This window comes from Lethenteron reissneri, chromosome 6 (assembly GCF_015708825.2).
Source record: "Lethenteron reissneri isolate LAM-NWPU_2019-01 chromosome 6, ASM1570882v1, whole genome shotgun sequence".
Taxonomy (NCBI): Eukaryota; Metazoa; Chordata; class Hyperoartia; order Petromyzontiformes; family Petromyzontidae; genus Lethenteron; species Lethenteron reissneri.
This window is the reverse complement of record NC_083784.1, coordinates 1,318,891-1,338,000: the sequence shown is the minus strand read 5'-3', so window position 1 is coordinate 1,338,000 and position 19,110 is coordinate 1,318,891. Positions and strand designations below refer to the sequence as shown.

At 45.9% G+C, this 19,110-nt stretch overlaps 1 protein-coding gene across 3 annotated transcripts in view; it reads right to left on the bottom strand.

The window, feature by feature from the left end:
- LOC133353525 (rho GTPase-activating protein 20-like) overlaps positions 1 to 11,894 on the bottom strand; it is a 43,975-nt gene extending 32,081 nt beyond the window's left edge. Inside the window, exons 1-3 of one of the 3 annotated variants that reach the window (XM_061569834.1) lie at positions 11,437 to 11,894; positions 6,801 to 6,871; positions 1,583 to 1,834 (exon numbers count right to left, since the gene is read on the bottom strand). In XM_061569834.1, coding sequence (XP_061425818.1) covers positions 1,583 to 1,834; positions 6,801 to 6,871; positions 11,437 to 11,508 — 395 coding nt within the window. In that variant the 5' untranslated portion in view covers positions 11,509 to 11,894. Of the gene's footprint in view, positions 1 to 1,582; positions 1,835 to 3,605; positions 3,756 to 6,800; positions 6,872 to 11,436 lie in introns of those variants that run through there. The other 2 variants (XM_061569843.1, XM_061569852.1) reach the window with 2 other exon arrangements.
- Between the last annotated feature and the right edge of the window lie 7,216 nt (positions 11,895 to 19,110).

Sequence of the window (19,110 nt, the reverse complement as noted above, 5' to 3'; positions counted from 1 at the left end):
CAGCAGTGTAACGAGCAAGCAGTTGCATGGCTGCGGCTTTAACCTTTTGCTGTGAACCAACACAATTGAAGCAAAAAGCTGCAGATTTTTAAACCCTTTTCGTGCACACCGATTTTCAAGGATAATCAGAGTGCTTTATATACGCAGTATATATAAAAATAATAAAATTTATTTTTTCTTCTAATTTTAGCATTGAGAAACTGGTACGCCATTATAAAAGGATTTAAATTGGCAGAGTTGGCAGAGATTTCAGGGTCACACTATCATTTGTTTTGTCGTCCCGGTGGTACAGTGCTGAGCACAATTCCTGAACATCTTAGCCTGCAACAATGCTCTTAACATGAGCCAATGATTAATGCCCCAATTTTATTTAATCATCGTCATCGTTACGAAAGGTCGATGCGGTGACTTGCGTTCCTTACACAGCCAGTTTTTTCGTGCAGCCTAATCATCTCTACTGCATGATCAGCATTTCGCAAAGGACTTCACCGACTCCCTGATGGACATGATCAGAGTATTAATTATTCAGAATAATGTAATATTTTCGAATTAACTGACCTTGCCACTATATCATCCCACTTGAAAAGGCCTTGCCACTATACCATCCCACTTGAAAAGGATGGTGCTCAGAAGCCAAATTCAATGGCGAGATTGCAAGCTTCGAATTGCATTGAGAGACAGCACAGGAACGAACACGTCATCGTTCAAATGTAAGCGAGCTTCGGTGGGACACGTGATAGCTACGAGGGTCAAATGATTGGTCAAGACGAACAATGGAGCAGCAAGATGGCGGGCACCGCGTCACGCGGCGCTTTGAGGTGCGCTTCTGCGGCCGTCTGGAACGCTCTTCCTTCCGATATAAAGGAAGCCACAGGGAGCTATGCACTTTAAAATTAACTCGGATTGACAACTCGTTTCCTTACAAGTGATTTTTTGCATTTAGTTTGTAGTCCTTCCCACGCACCTCAGATTAGCATGGTTGGCTACATACGTTGCGAAAGAAGTTCAACATACATACAGTCACTTCCCCTATGACGCCACGTTTTCATGATGCAAATTTAACACAACGCGATGGATTTATTGGGGAACACATTTTTTATAACGCGGATGCGAATTAGATATAACACGATTAAATTAACAGAACTACATCACGCCAGTATAAATAAGCGGTTGTTGGGCTGCCTCGGTGTAACATCACACGAGGCGGGATGCTGCTGGATGCTTCTAGAGGCTACAACAACAAACACATTCACCATAATCCGAAATGACCAGATTGGCTTATCTTCTTGGTTCTTTCGGTAAAGTCACGTAGAAGGGAAGTAATAAAATAATAAAGATAAAACATAATAAAATTATTCTCACGACGTTTCGGCCACAACGCAAGCAGCCGTCCTCAGGTGAAAACCAGGTCTGTCACCTGAGGACGGCTGCTTGCGTTGTGGCCAAAACGTCGTGAGAATTATTTTATTATGTTTTATTTTTATTATTTTATTACTTCCCTTCTACGTGACTTTACCGAAAGAACCAAGAAGATGAATCTCTGCAATCACGAAAGCTTTAAATCGAAATCAGCTTGGCTTACTTGTATTTTGCGACGATCAAGGTGCTGGGGAAGAGGATAAGGCACCGCTCCTGGGACTGCAGGCCCACGTGCAGCGTCACGTGACTGACTAGCTGCACTCCGTCCACCCCTGGCTGCACCGGCGCCAGGAGGTCCGTCCAGCGCGGTTTCACGCTGTTGGGGAGAGGGCTGCTAGGCGAGGCCGTGGTCCCGGCCTCCCCAAGCCTCCACGGGCCCAACTGGAGCGGCGAGCTCGGCGACAGGACGCCGTCGCTGCAAGCGAATTAATCAGAAGGTCAAAGAAGTTAAGATTAGCAAATCATGATGCTCGTGGCCACCCTCTGGAATTACCTTTTTATTTACCAAGTAAGGCCCACGGAGCTGTATAACTACTTCTTAGAAGCGATCTGACCACAAATTATAGCTCAATTAAGTGGCTTATCACATGGAATTGTGTAGCAGCCAAATACTCTAAACACGTGGTGACGTTGATTCTAAATGTGGAGGGAAAACCCGGAGGACCCGGAGAAAGATCCAAGCGACCGGGGGGAGAGAGACACGCAAACTACAAATATACAGGCGTCTGGGTTGCGATCGAAGCCATGACCTCCTGTATACCAGGCGAGGTAGTTAACTTCTCATCACCGCAGCACCCTCCTTAGTTAACTCCATGTGGTCCCCCTCTCTCTCTCTGCTTTCAAGCCTCTCCACAGAACCTACCTCGTCAACGGTGCCTTTGGACTCCGCTCATTGCTACCTTGCTCTCCCGCTCCCACTCCCTGTCACGCTTTGGGTGTAATTTTAAATCCTGAGATGTTTGTAACGTTAAGGGTGCATCGCAAACAAATGTTGTTTATTTTATTTTAGTGTAGCCGTTTCAAATGTACAGATTTACGCAAAATGCTTTGCAAGTGTGATCGGGGTTTAATTTCAGCTGGGCCTGCCTGGGTTGGTTGCCTGAGAGAGAAAAACACGTTCAGCACCCTGCACACCACATCCAGTATACTACCCAGAGGCGGCTGAGGCTGCTCGTACTATGCAGCCTCCTCCAGTCGACCAGGAACCCGCAAAATATTCGGTGATAATTTAAACCCAGAAGTATTATGCTAAAGAAATGAGAATTGCATGAATATTTCATGTCTACATATAACGCGTATGGAATAAGTAAGAGGTGAAGTAAAATGAAAACAGGATTTTGTCACAAAGCAGCAGAAAGGAAGATCTTTTTTTTTCTCAGCAAGGAATCAGTCAAAACATCAACATCTTATTTTACTCAGCGGCAGACGGAAAAGCGTGGGATTTCATTGTAATTTCCCACAATCTATTGTGCTAATCCACTGGCAAACTAACACATTATATATCCATGTGTACACTCAGACAAGGTATATTAAAGTCTTGCACAACAATATTTTTAAACGACTGCGCAACCGCTACAGAGTTTAGCTTTATTAAAAAAACTATGACATATACACATATATCTGCTTTGTGTTCATTTAATTTGGCATTCAAAAAAATGTTGACATTTGTTTAAACAAGTGTCAATATTTCCTTTTAAATATTGCATCATTTTATTTGTTATGATCGCGTTGAGTAACAAGGTTTGGTTGGGAAAGGCGCCAGGTTAGCAAAGACTCTGTGTATGTGGGTAATGCAAGGAAAGCCACACTGACACAGACACCTGTGTTTCCAATATGCAACATTTGTATTGGCTGACTGCAGTGTTAAATAGCTGTGCTTCCTCGGGAGTAATGAAAACGACACACCACTCATTTGTCTTGGCCACTTCAGCCCATTGTGCTTTGGCAGGACAAGTTAGATGGGATAGTGTGGGTAACTCCTACATCTGGGTAGTGTGGATTAGGCCAGAAAACCCTGTAGAGGGGCCCTTCGGCCAGCAGTGACGAGCAATTGCAGGGCTGCACCTTTGCTTTTTACATAATGTTTTGATCAAATCCATTTAACAAACAGCCCTGTGCCTTAAAAAAAGCACGATAATGAGCGAGGAATAACCCCCCCCCCCCCCCCCACAATCTTTCAGACGTACCTCATCGTAACGAAGGCAACTCTCGATCGATCGATTGATCGAGAAGAAATCCAGTGAGGGAAAAGCAACGTTTAGCGCGAGGAGCCACACATGTCGGCAAACGGCTCCGGGAACGTCTCAAAACGACGGCAGGCACGCGCAGATGTGGGAGCGACGGGCAAACGTTCACGATTGCGTTTCTGTCGGGGCCTGCAGGAACGTGACTTCCTTGTGCGAGGCCGGTTATCGGCAGGGTACAACGCCTCTCTGTAAAACCGCCTTCTAACCGCCCCCAAGAGCCACAGGATTTATAAAAACTAAAAAAAAAGGATAACGAGCTCGCCACACATCAAGGCGCAAACTGTGCAACAAAAGACACATTTGAAGAATTATAAGCCACTCGCCCGCCTTTAAATCACCCTTTAATAACCCTGTGTAAAAACGCACAAGGCGATGTAGTCGTCTTGATACTAGTGATGAAAATGCTTGTCGTGGTTTAAATATACCATTAACTTGACTAATGGCTCTGCCTGCAGTACTTTATTAATTCTAGGCAAGCGGATAATTAGGCTGCAATAAGAGGTTTTTGTTCATCCAATCCGCCAATCAAGCGCAACAATTCTAATTATTTCTCTACGTGTTTCAACTTAACCGCTGCCACCATCCTAATTAAGCTGAAATGGCCTCATATTTGAACCGAGCTGCTGCTGCGCTGACAATAATATGATTAATTGCAACCCTATCAACTCACTCTTACCCAAAACCCGGTCGAGGCTGTTCTTTGAGGAAGAAGGAAACGTCGCGTGTTGGTCAATTAAGAAGCCAGTTTAAAAGTAACTCTGCTTCAGCCATACACATTCATGGTTACCATTCAAGTTTTTTTTTTAAGAAACTGCCCAACCTGTTAACATGTCGCCAAGGTGGCGAGAAGTTAACGACCTCGCCTGGTATACGGGAGGTCATGGGTTCCATCTCAACCCAGATGCCTGCTGTGTATTTGGAGTTTGCGTCGTTCTCGCCCCCCACCCCCCATCGGGTGGATTTGTATCCGGGTCCTCCAGTTTTCCCTCCACATTTAGAAACACGCGTTTAGAGAATTTGGCAGCTATAAATTTCCACGTGATAAGCAACTTCGTAGAGCTATAATCTGTGACCGGTTCGCTTCTGAAAAAGAGCTCTATCGCTCAGTGGCCCTTCCATGGTAAAATATAAAATAATAAACGAGTGTTGTGTTCCCATCCCGCCCCTTTACTTCGCTAATTTGATCCGGGAATGCCTTGAAGGCTCAGCCACGAGGTGTGCTCCAACAATGACCTTCATTTGTTCCATGAAGCGGTTCCATCTTGAGCCCAACTGGACGGCCTTCATAACCGAGTTCTTCAATCAATCCCCAGATATGTTTTCCCAAAAGGTTGCCAGATTGACGATTTTTTGTTATCAGCAAATGAGATGGTTTATAATGCTCCACGTTTGTTTTTGCCCTCGTAGCTCTAAATTAATTCTTCACAAAACATCTTATAATGTTGCCGTGAAGAACTTTGAGGCAGCAGCGTATCTCCTTGCCTGACTTCCCCCCTGATATGCAATTGGCTTGAGACAAAATGTTTTTTGTTTCATAACTTCCCAACACTTTATTTACTTATTTAAGCCTTGGTTTTGAGAGCTTGGACGACTCCATCATTTTCTACAGAGTAAAATGCCATGTTATAGTCTGCAGTGGCTATGAATAATGTTATTTGATTTACATTGATTTGGTCTTTTCCTGCATTTGATTAATAGTATGGATCTGGCTTGTTCAACTGGTCGGTTAGCCTTGTTCATTATTCTGTTCCAAATGATCTTCACGAGCTATTTGTATGAAAGAATGCCGACTGATTTGATTTGTGGCCATGATTGTGTGAACTCCACGTACCTATGGCAGTGGCCAGTCTATTCATATGACTCATTTACTGACCACAGGGATGAGATACTGGGCTGGGTTGACCTTGACCGAGACTTCAACTCATAACCTCCCGTTTCTACCAGCACTCGTCGACAATGCCAACCCATACAAATTATGCACTTTAAGGGCGCTTTATCATCGGGAGTCCCAGCAGGAAGTTCTTGCTCAAACACATGCTGCTGTTTAACCTAAGTCCTAAAGGCCCAATGGCCGACAAGACATTCAGTTGTTTCACCATTACGTGGAGATAACGAACGGAAAGGCGGTTACAATTAAACATGTTCTTGCGGTAGTTTTGCGCGTTCTCATACCGTATATTTCCGCGAGCCTACGAACCCGACTACGAACTCAAGTAACCACCACGAAAAGGCCACTCGAGTCGAGTCAACTCAAGTGCACTTAACTGAACCCAAGTTGGCTGTCAACGGAAAGCAGAGTTGGGTGCTCCAGATTATTTACCTAATCGATTACTCTACTGATTATTGATTCGGATAACACGAAAATATTTGGGAACAAAAATTCTCACGTCCGTCCGTTCCCATGTGTGCCGCTGGACGGGAGGTGATGGGTGGGGGTTTGATCACGTCACTGGCATCATCGGACACACGCCACGCCGAGCGTGGCTTCCAAGGGAAGCCGCCATTTTTAAAGTGTTCCCCGAGTAATCAACCATGACACGTGTCATTTAAAGAAACAAAACAGCACAATTTTTCGATTTAAAGCTTTCGTGACTGCAGGGATTCATCTTCTTGGTTCTTTCGGTAAAGTCATGTACAATGGAAATAATAAAATAATAAAAATTTAACAGGTCTGTCGGGAAGACAGACTCTGTCTTCCCGACAGGCCTGTTCTTCACCTGAGGACGGCTGCTTGCGTTGTGGCCGAAACGTCGTGAGAATAATTTTATTATGTTTTATTTTTATTATTTTATTATTTCCATTCTACGTGACTTTACCGAAAGAACCAAGAATAAAAACAGCACCAATTATATATATATTGTTAATTAAATATATTTTCCTATTTAGGGCAGAGTTAGTGACGACAGTGTTAAGCGTTTGCGACCTGCGCTTCTGCACCACTGCCAAGCTAGTGGCCACGCATTTTTTCTTGAATGAAAAAAAAGTAATACATTATTCATCTTTCCGCCCAATCAATCGGCTCAATAAGACTAATCGTCCCCAGACGAGATGGAGACTTAGCAAATTATCGAAACTAAATTGGGGGTGGCCAGCCGGGTCGCTGTGTGCTGTGCGTGACGGCGTGGAGAGGCTTGCCTGAAGCCAGCGCAGCGCTTGTCGTTGAGCGCGGGTGCCGATTTCCGGCGCTGCAGCAGCATCTTCCTCGTCTTGTGAAACAAACGCAGACAACACCGGCACGGCAGCGCATCACCACCAACACCACAGGAGCCAACGCAGTTTGTCATCCTTCTCCCCCCGCACCTGCGATTCGCACGGCTGGCTACGCATGCTGCGAAAGAAGCTCAATGTACGTACGTACAAGCCGCCGGTAGCATTATGACAAGTGCAAATGTTCAGAGAGGAGGCTTGAGGAGCATGTCCTGTATTCTTGGGATGCTGCTGCGGTGCAGTGGTCAGTGCACTGGACTTGAAATCGTCAGGTCGCCGGTTCGAGTACCACCACAGTTAGTCCATTGGCAGGTTGCCTTTGGTAGGGTAAAGTGCGGTTACTCCGATATCCTCCAAGTTGTCTGGGCAGCATGGAAGAGAAGACCAAGGCACCCTAGAGAGTCTACAGGGGCTCTCTAGAGCTGCCTCTCTAAGTGGGGGCCTTTCCTTCAGCAGAGGCGCGGGAAAGCAGTTGAAGGGCTGCACCTTTAATATGCACACGTGCATAGTAGTGTGTAGCAAATGGTTCTGTATGGCATATCACTGGGAATGAATTATGGGGCATTTTCCGGTGTAGATAGTGACCGACAGAAAACTACTCACTGATTCTAGATTTGAAGCTTTCGTGACTGCAAAGATTCATATTCTTAGGTTTTTTCGGTTAAGTCACGTAAGTAAAACATCAAAATAATAAAAAAAAAATTATTTTATTTTTATTTTGATGTTTTACTTACGTGACTTAACCGAAAAAACCTAAGAATATGAACTACTCACTGGTTTGTTAGCACTCATCTTCACGGGGCAATCAATATTTGCAAGGAATTTACTACTATGAGCCAAGAATGTCTGTGTGTCCCGCGCGTGACGTCACTCCACGTCGACCAGCCCCCCTCATTAATAATCATGAACAGGTTACGTCCTCCACATGGACCCCCCCCCCTCATTAATAATCATGAGCAGGTGACCAGGTGACGTCACTCCACATGTAGCACCCCTCATTAATAATCATGAGCAGGTGACGTCTTCCAAATGGACACCCCCCGCCATTAATATTAATTAGCGGGTGACGTCACTCCACATGGGGGGGTGGCGAGGCGCTCCCTCCTCCCCCCTCCTCGGCGTCAACTCACAACCCTCACTACAAAGGCCGAACCCTCACGTCATCATGTGGTCTCCGTAGCGCTGTTGAGACATCAAAGTAAATAGGACGTCATGATGAACAAGGGATTTATACCTTTAAATGAAATAAGTCTGTGTCACCGCGGCCTTACAAATTGCACGCGAATTGATGCAATGAATATATCACGTCGCGCTCTGCTTTTCGCTTGCAAGTTTCAGATTTACTGAAACACACTCGTCCTTGGACGGGCAAAAGGCGAGTGTTTAAAAGGTCGTGGATTAAAAAGTGCCTTTGACGTGCCCTCAGAAGTAGTTCTGTAACATCACCTTCTCAGGCCCGTAACCCTGACATGGGGTGACAGATTGTTGCTTGCAGCCAACATTAATGTCTCTTGACACAATACTAAGAGAACACTTGAATTAACAGTACTCTCCATGTACAGTCCTGTTGTTAATCCACTGCTGGATGAAGGCCTCCCCCACGCCATGATGGTGTGACTATACTTCACCACGCTGGTTACTGGCGGGTTGGCAAAACCGGGCAGCATAGACATGAAGAGCATAAATGTACCGTACATGACAACAATGGCATTTTGCCGCACTCATTTATGCTGCTCACAATATAGTCTCAAAAGCTATGATGCCCCGTTGTACATGGTCATCACCCATCCCAGCACTATCCAGGATTTAGCCTTCGGAGATCTGACGAGGTCGGATGCGTTCCCGGTCACGTGATCAGATGTGGAATGGGCAAATAATAAAATAACATAGAAACTGCAGTCCCACAAATTGTATCAACGCAGATGGTTTTCCATACGACAGCTTATTTAGTGCAACACTTAATGACGTCAATGCAAATGCATGCCTTGCACAATAATTCATAATTAAAATAAAGGGAAATTATATTCCATCATATAGTTTTTGTTGGGGTTAGATCGCGTAAATATAAATGTGTCGTTAAACCCGCCACCACCCGACATAGCCAATTTGTAAGGTTTGTCACGTTCACAGAACATGCCAATTCGTTATTAGTACAGCACACCGGTGTGTTGGAGAGCAAATCCACATCTACAATCCGAGTACGACGTTTCGCCAGTATTTACAACTAGCACCATCAGGCGGACAGCCAGATTATATAATTATCGGCGAGTTAACATTACAATTGATCGTATACAACGTGTTCATAAATACAGGGGTGCCCATCCACCATCGCCACCAGCAGCCATGATCAATCCACTGCTGGATGAAGGCCTCCCCCATGCGGTCGACACATCTTTAAATACATTTCCGCAATGTAACGATCCACCCACCCAACACCTGGTGCACGTTGAACTTCTTTCGCACCGCACGTAGCCAACCGTGCTGACCGGAGGTGCGGGGGAAGGACCAACGCACTCAGCACAGGACAACAAAACTAAACTCGCGAACATGATCCCGATTTCACAGCTCCATCTCCCGGGTGGTGCCCCCCCCCTGCCTCTTGGACGAGCTTCGCGGTCTCGGGACACGACCGTCCGTCTCGCTCCCGCAGCCGACCCCATCGCTTCATCTCCGCGATGGTGGCGTCCTCTCTCCAGGCGCGCGTGTGCTCGTGCCGAACGCGCATGGAGGCCGAACACGCGAAAGCCCACGGCGAGTTTACACACACACACATAGAGCTGTCAACCCACGCGGTGTAGCCCGTGTTTTTTTGTACGGGGAAAGTGAGTTTTCAGGTTTATTTGTTTGTGATGGGGCTTTGCAGGATGAACCTTGAGATTTATAAGAGGCACGGGGTGAGCAATAAGGTCTGACTTGGTCTGTAATAAGGTAGGCCACTGATAAGGTGTTGACAGGTATATGGTATACGGTCGACGTGTTTACTGTGTGTTCCACGTGTGGCTGTGGCTCCACGTCGCGAGACGTCGCTCTGCAGCATCCTTCACTGCAGGCGCCTTCTCAGTGTCTCACCGTGCGGTTACTCAACGTGGCAACCCTGAAGGGGTGGTGATGGTGGTGGTGATGATGGAGCCAGGTCAACTCTGCCAATGCGAGGGGGGGGGTAACAGCCACTCACTCTACCGACCGAGCTGTTTGATCATTATAATGTAATGTATTGGTGCACACTTGTTGATATGTACAACGGGTCGCCGGGTTTGTAGCGCAGTGCGCTAACCACCTGACAATGACAAGGACAAAGATCCCCCGTATAGCCTTAACACACTGTTGCGGCAAGTGCTGTTAGCGAGCACCTACGCAGGCCACAATGGCACACACGTGTAGTCTACAGTTGTACCGGGTTAAGTGGCGTTGTTAGCTTGTGACAGCGCTCCAAGCTCGCCCACTTAATTGGAAACCACTCAAGTTGTCAATATGGGTAACCCGATCTCATCTGGCATTCGATGATGCAGATGACAACTACGCTGCTTGTGTTGATATGTGCTCTATAATTATGTCTCCTAAGCCCATTAACCATCGGGGTTCTTGGTTTTCTACTTTCACACAAACGGAATTTTTTTTTTATGTCACGACCCTTGCCAGCGAGCTGTTTGTTGTCGTTATCTGGAAAAGGCATCCCGTGGATAAGAGCTCACACAGCAAGAACACGCTTGTCGTGATGGGTATAGGTCGCGTCGCTACTACGCTTCTCTTCCTAGAACGTACATCACAGTTAGAACTTGGCAGACGAACACACAAAACTAAATTTGTTCAGCCGCATTCGGGAGTGACAGAATATTCACGCGACGATTACATAAACACGCTTCGCGTGACACTTGTGTGTGTGTACGTGAAGTTACCGCCGTGCAAACTTTTTTGCCTATAAAGCACAAATTTGTTTGGCTCGTCGGCTATGGTCCCACTCCAAACAATTTTGTTCCCTAGCGATTTAACAACGTAGATAATATAGACAACGATAATGTGGTGGCATTGTTACGCCACATGGCGATATAGTCGAGGCTGGCGTTATGCTTAAACAACATCAGGTTCCAAGTAACAATTCAGTAGTGGATTGGCAATGGACGCTGTCAAGAAACTCACAAAATCTGACCCGATTTAAAGTCATAATACAGTAAGCAAGATGCCATTTGGCAGCAATGATTACCCATCATCATTATCACCAGCCGTGGTCCATTAAGTGGTAGTCGGTAAATGCTGCATTTGTACAACATGCCTTTCTGGAATTTTGAATAAGCGTTAAATATGATAAGTTGCGGACATTGGAAAGTGTTAACTTAAAGCTTTCGTGACTGCAAGAATTCAAATTCTTGGGTCTTTCGGTAAAGTCACGTAGATAGGTTCTAAGAAAAGAACAAAAAATAACAAAAAACTACGTTTCGATCGCAAGCGCCGTAGATTTTTTGTTATATTTTGTTATTTTCGTTGAATCTATCTCCGCGACTTTACCGAAAGACCCAAGAACATTGTATAAGCGATGCATAATATCAGTAATAATGAACACTCTCACCTTGCTTGTAATCTTGTGTCCATGTGTAGATCTGCTTAACGTATGCATATCCAGAGGCACCAGCACCTCCATATGGACATCAACGTCTTTTGTTTACAAAGTATCCACACGTACACTCTGGGGCATTTCTGTACGACTATTACTCCAGTACTGTACTATGCTTAAACATCCACACGGATGACAAAACTGTGGTGGTGGTGGAAACGCACACACGGCACAGCGTTGACCACACCGCACCAAATCGCTTGGGACACACAAAAACGATGACTAACGACGCACAATCACATCCCCGGGGGCACTGTGACACACTTGAACCAAGCACAACGAATCCGGGAAACGTCGCGCGAACAACGCACGACCCCTTCGCTGGCAACTCTGGAACGCCTCGAGCCGAGCAGCACCCCGCCAGTCCGCGTGGAAGCCCGCCGACTTTTATCTCGCCCCGCACATTGTGCGGTCCACCCTGCTGCCCACTGCAGATATCGCCACTCTCTCTCTGTGCCTTGCCTCCTCTCGCTCGCAGACCCTCACGCCCATAAAGTCCCCAACCACAAGCAGAGTCGCAACCCACACCCCTCCCCAATGGGAGAGAAACGACTGGACGAGTGAAACAACAACAACATCCTCCCGCCTGCCTGCCTACCTACATACCCAGCCACCAGCTGCTCATGCTACCAGCTGGCTGCTATAAACGTTATCCACGCCCAGAGGTTTCTATGCTTGCGAATTGGCAGGCGTAGTAAGTCCGGCGGGGGGGGGGGGTCAGATGCCAAGTTCGAGGTCTGCTCGCCACGACGAGAGGGCTTTCAGGAGTTTATTTCTCCTGTAGTTTTGTGTTGCTAATTCCTCTATGTGACCATGTGGCCCATAGACCTACGTTGCACACAGACTAACATTGTCCAGAGAGTCTTCTTATTCTTGCGTATGACAACATGTTTAGGAGCTCGACAGAAATGGCGTGGTCTGCTAGCCACGAGATGGCTTAAGAAGAGAGTTTGTGTAATCTTGAAGGAGCATAGGCTACAGTGGGTTTACTAAATGGTCCTCGGTTTGGGTTGCATGTCCACAATCGCACTGCCGTGGCTGGAATCTTTATTTTTTACATTCATGAAGGCGATCTGGCCAGAGATGGCAGTGTGGTTGACCGCTTCCGACTCAAGAGCACTGCTCCCCGAATTGGAACTCGTGTTGTCGCAGAAATACGTAATGTATGCCGTACAAATGATGTATTATCCTAGGATATGAGGGCCATCAATAAATAATCTAATCATCTGTTTCGCTTAATATTGTTACTAATGTCAGCGTTGCTCGTTCCTCTATTTTAATGTTTAATTTCCTGAAAAAAATATTTACGTTAATGTAATTACTCTGAAAATAAAGTTGCACATATTCTGATAGATCCGTGAAATTAATGCGTTGTAAAATATTGTGCTGGAGTAATAAGCAAGGGCATTGTATGACTTTCATCAGTTTAGTACGTCAATGTATTTGATTATAATTACCTTCGTGCAACTGACAGGATGATGGGCGTGATAAGAGTTATTGATGTTAATGATTAACAATGCTTATGGGAGGTTTATGTTGAGTGAAAGGCAGTTGAATAACGTTTAAAGCAATCCATATTCGGCCCTTGAAGTAGAATAACAAAAGCACAAAAGGGCGCAATAAAACTGAGAAATACAATTATAAAGTCGTGGGAAAGCGATGCAGTTTTGCGATAATCATCATATCGTGACATCTGATATCGTATCGTCAAAACGATATCGCGGTGACCCTCACAAATCAGTGTTTCCAACGTATAAAACACGATATTTTCGATTCATTCCGGCGAACTTCACTGCAGGAGAAAATGATGCAGATTTGGGAGAGCGTTTGCATGTGCATTGAGGAGCATGTGCTGGCATATCCCCTCTATAGCCTTAACACGACTGCTGAGTCAAGTGCTGTTTGTGAGCACCTGTGAAGGCCGAGACGGCACACACCCAGCCGACTTTGACTCCCCAGCGCTCAGCTTTAAACACAGCACTATTTATTTGAGGCTGAATCTACCGAGGGGAGGGCCAGGACGGCTTCAGATTTTCAGCACCGTACGAGGGTGGCCCGGGTTTGTCGCGCAGCGCGCTAAACCACTACACGACCACTCCCCACATGTCTCTGACTAATATGCGCAATTACTCGCTGACTTGCATTGTGACATTTGCTTACGATTTCGATTGAAAGCTTTCGTGACCGCAGGGATTCATCGTCTTGGTTCTTTCGGTAAAGTCACGTAGAAGGGAAGTAAAAAAAAACATAATAAAATAATTCTCAGTGAATAATTTTATTATGTTTTATTTTTATTATTTTATTAGAAGGGAAGTAATAAAATAATTTAAAAAATAATAAAAATAAAACATTATAAAATAATTCTCACTGAATTATTTTATTATCCTTTATTTTTATTATTTTATTACTTCCCTTCTACGTGACTTTACCGAAAGAACCCAGAAGATTTGCTTACGACTTTCCAAAAGTCCGTCTACTCAATATCCAGCCACACTTTTGATGATTCTTTTGGTGACTTTCCACTTGAAGAAGTGGATCAGAGGGCAAGTGCTTCCTTAACCTCTTTCAATCCACGGATCACTTTCGACCTTGCTCCATCTGCGCGGCCACACCGAACCCTAACCTCGCTGTGGGTGAGTGAGCGGGTGGGATTGCGTTGTGGCCGAGAGAGAATCCACGACCCCTTGCTGATGCTCATCTTATGGACAACAGGGAACTAAATTGGCGCGCTGCCAAAATTCGTGACAAGAATTTGTCCAAATGTGTAATCGTGTTCGTGCCTGAGTGTCTCCATGTGTCTCCATGTGTCTCTGTACCTCTCAGTCTGCGTGTAAGTATATTCGTCTCCGTGTGTGTCTCCGTGTCCGTGAGTGCGTCTGTGTGTATTCGTGTCTGTCTCTCTATGTCACTGTGTACGTGTGTCTCTGTGTTTGTCCGTGTCTGTGTGTGTGTCTTTGCATGCCGCTGTGTGTGGGGAGCGATTGTGTGGCTGTTAGCGCATTGTGATACGAACCTGGCCACCCGAGTTAGATTCCCGCTCAGGGCCAACACCGGTGACGATTATCTGAACCGGTTCGGGGCATCCCCTAGGTCTACTCAGCCTCAAATGAGTGACTGGTGCGGTGTGTAAACATCGCCACTGGGGAGACAAAGGCGGCCGGGCGTGGTGCTGGCCACTCACCCCCTCGCGCGCCGTGCCGGACTTCATAGTTGCTCGCCAACAGCACTTGCCCCAACAGTCTGTTAAGACTATCGGGTGGATCTTTGTCTTTTTGTTGTCTCTGTCTGTGCCTCTGCACGTCTCTCCGTTTGTTTGCCCAATCGCCGCTTTCCCGACCGAATAACTTGTGAGCGCCGGGGGCTGACGGTTAGTGCGGTGTGGAGAGGCTTCAGCTTAGTTCAACACGTAGGCTTTCGCGACCAATATCATTCATAACACAGATTTTTTTTTTTGGGGGGGGGGGGGTTAGATCGCGATCTAACGCCAAAAAGACCCTGTATTATGGAGTCTTCAGGTTATTTCCTCTCCGCGATTCCGAAAATATCGCAGCGCACCTGGAACTGTTGCGCGACTCACCCCCCGGTTGCGAAAGCACTGGCAACTTTTGACCAGGTAATGCCCACTGAGCCATATTGCTGTTTTTCAAATGCGACCTAGCTACAAATGATAGCCGAACAAAGTGGCGTATCGTGCGGAAATTGACAGCAGCCGAATAATCTAACCGCGTGATGTTGATTAAACATGTGGAGGGAAAAGCGAAGGACCCGGAGAAAAATCCACGCTAACCACGAGGAGAGAAAACACGCAAACTCCAAATACACAGCAGGCGTCAGGGCTGGGATCGAAACCACGACCTCCTGTACACCAGGCGATGTAGTCAATGTCTAGCGGTGTAATGCTGTGACCAAGATGGTTAAGAGGACTCCCACTGGCCATGTCAGAGCCTCAGGGCAACACGACTGAAAATCTGGGTTTCAACCGGTGACGCAACCTCAAATGAAACCAAGGCATAGAATGTAGCTACTGTAGCGTAGGACTCCCAGGTAGAAATCTAATGCTGGATGGTAAGGGTTGTTTGTCAATACTTCACTACCCTGGTCAGTGTAAGTCGGTGAAGGCGGAGATCACAGACGTGTAAGTAAAGTAGAGTACAAACATGGATTTTGTCGCACGGCCATCTGCTACTGACCCCATTCAAGCTCTAACCAGACTCAGCACTGCTTAGCTCTCGAGATTTGACCAGACGGGGTGTATTTCTGCTTATTTGGTCATCAGAAATTAATGAATCAAGTCATGAAGTTAGCTTCCAACTGAACGCCACATTTCTCTGGCTCTGATCGCTTATTTCACAAAATGCATTCCAAATTAAGCCCTTTATTTATCCAGCATTGGGCTAAGCAAACTGATCGACTTCATAGCGTGTGTCCAGCCTGAAGGCTTTGATAGAAGGATCAATTAAAGATGAATCCTTAAAAACGGGAATATCATGCATCGAATTTTTCTATTTAAAGCTTTCGTGACTGCAGGGATTCATCTTCTTGGTTCTTTCGGTAAAGTCATCACGTAGAAGGGAAATAATAAAATAATAATAAAACATAATAAAATACATTCTCACGACGTTTCGGCTACAACGCAAGCAGCCGTCCTCAGGTGAAGAACAGGGCTGTCGGAAAGACAGCGTCATTCAGACGTTGTCTTTCCAACAGGCCTGTTCTTCACCTGAGGACGGCTGCTTGCGTTGGGGCTGTCGGAAAGACAGCGTCATTCAGACGTTGTCTTTCCAACAGGCCTGTTCTTCACCTGAGGACGGCTGCTTGCGTTGTGGCCGAAACGTCGTGAGAATTGTATTTTATGATGTTGGATTATTATTTAATTATTTCCCTTCTATGTGATGATTTTACCCAAAGAACCAAGAATATCATGCATCGAGTCTAGTACTTGGCACACGCTTGAACGCAGTGGCCATAAAACGAAAGCCAACGACTCTCCATACTTTTAAATAACCGAGTTTAACAATGCTGCCATCTACAGCTCAGTGTGGCAACAGTCAATGCCCGAACTTGGAACACAACATTAAGTTGGTGACGCCGCGTTGGCAAGGTTGGCTACGTACGGTGCGAACGAAGTTCAACATACATAATACATACAGTGATGCACAACGATAACTAACAAAACAACTCAGCACCACACTAACACTGCCCTCCTAAAGGGAATAATATATAATAGGCGAGGACATGAACATTTATCATTGAAATCTCGTGGGTTTTTTTATTTTTGGGCGGACATGTTATTGATGAATGTGTTCATTTATTTACAGCATTTGCTGTGATTCGTCAGTGCACCGAGGAAGACGATAGGAATGAGCTATTTGCGTATAAAATAATTACTGTTCACTTATATTTTGGGGGCTGCGGGATTGCGTGCCCCCCACGCCAACAATAACTCAGCGTGGACGAGGTGTTTCACTGCTTTAGTCGGGTAGACTAAGAATGCCAACATTAAATCCAGAGTCGTATGTATTGGCTAAACAAAAAATACTCAAATAAAAATGCTGACTGAAATGAACACTGTATACAAGATGTAATGACGACTTGACACACTTCTCTTGAGATGGCATTTTATTGCAGTCACGTTCACTTCACATCAGGCGGAGACCCCCACTGCGACAGCCCCGAGTCTCCCGCGCGTCTCCCCATTTTATACCAACACCAGGCCACGCCCCCCTTCTCGAACCTTCTCCCTGACTCTGGACGTTCGTTCCACCGACAGACTCCACCGTCCCTATCCGTCGCCTGACCACGCTCCCTTCTCGAACATTCCCGTAGCCACCAGTCCCTTCGCACTCACAGCTGACTCCCCTGACATTACCTCCCGTGGCCACTAGTGCATTCGCACTGCAGGCTGACTCCCGTCATTACCTCTCGTGGCCACTAGTCCACTCACACCGCATGCAGGCTCTATTGGCATTACACAAGGAAGCTCATGTCAAACCCTTCTGCATGCATCGCAAGACTGCAGGTTATACCTCGCCACCAGCCATGAGCGTGCCACGTTTGACCACTCCGAAAATTCGTCTGCGGCCGAATGTTTCAGTGTCACTTCATGCACGACACCCACGTTGCCACTTTTACCATTCCGACCTTAACGCCAACACGCACCATCAATGGTGTATCGTCAAGAGGACTGAGCGTTGTCTTTGGCATCAAAGTCGATCACAAACAACATCAGCAGTGTGTTCAGGCCCGCCAGGAGGGGACGTGTTGTGCAAACCTTCTGCGGTGAACCGAGTGACACAGCGATGATGAGCAGTCAGGCCGTTGTGCAAGCCTTTATCAATCTTGCAGTCCACAAGTCGGTGGGCATGCGTGCGTTGATACAGTTTGGCAACTTAAGGAATTGCACATTCACATTTAAAACTATAACTCTCGATAACACTGCAATCGTGTTTCAATAAAGTGGAGCTTGTATAAAAGCTTACCCCCGACCACTGCAGCGAAGCAGATCGAAAGTCTTCTTCTGCATCTGTAACTTGATAATAAAAAAAATACCCCTCTGGTCTCGTGTCCTCGTGGGCGTGCCGATTTGTCAACCAGCACCATTTGTTTAGACCAGTCTGGAAGGCCGACAGGCTGATTGCCTGCTGTATATTATTTTTGATGTGCACATGGAAATGAAGGTTATTACCCAGAACAATCAACTGCAGTGCGCTGGTGGTTTTACACACGTTATATTATCATGCAGATGGACCATGGTGTATATGACAATTAACATCGGATAAACCTCTTCTTGGTTCTTTCGGTAAAGTCACGTAGAAGGGAAGTAATAAAATAATAAAAATAAAACATAATAAAACAATTCTCACGTTTCGGCCACAACGCAAGCAGCCGTCCTCAGGTGAAAACCAGGTCTGTCGAGGCGACAGCGTCTGTCGCCTCGACAGACCTGGTTTTCACCTGAGGACGTCTGTCGCCTCGACAGACCTGGTTTTCACCCGAGGACGGCTGCTTGCGTTGTGGCCGAAACGTCGTGAGAATTGTTTTATGTTTTATAATTGTATTACTTCCCTTCTACGTGACTTTACCGAAAGAACCAAGAAGATGAATCCCTGCAGTCACGAAAGCTTTAAATCGAAATCGGATAAACCATCAGTGTGTATTTTGCATGCCAGACTCTGCTGATGAGCCCTAGAGGGAAAAACTGATCCATCGTTTACACAATTAAATAAAAGCTGCTTAACACGTGCGAAAGGCCCAAAGTATTAAGACTAAATCATATTTTTTATGTGGCGCTACAGGTTGACTTGCAGAGCATATGCTGTATAAAAAGCACTCGCACTAAACACGAGTGATGTGAAGCCAGTTATGACTTCCTCCTAATGTTGAAATCAGTGATTCCATTCAATGCACTTACCATAAGCATTTGACAATGGGGTTTCCCTGATACTGCATAAAACAACTTCGACATTTCCAGCCGCCTTACTACGTCGGTTGAAGATCTCTGCCAAGGATTTTCTTGGCCGTTTCCCATTTCACAACAGTGTTTCTGTTGTCAGAACGAACTTACATTTAAAACAAGGAAATGTTTGTTTTAATATATTTGTATCAAAAGTACACCGTGTGAAAGCAAAA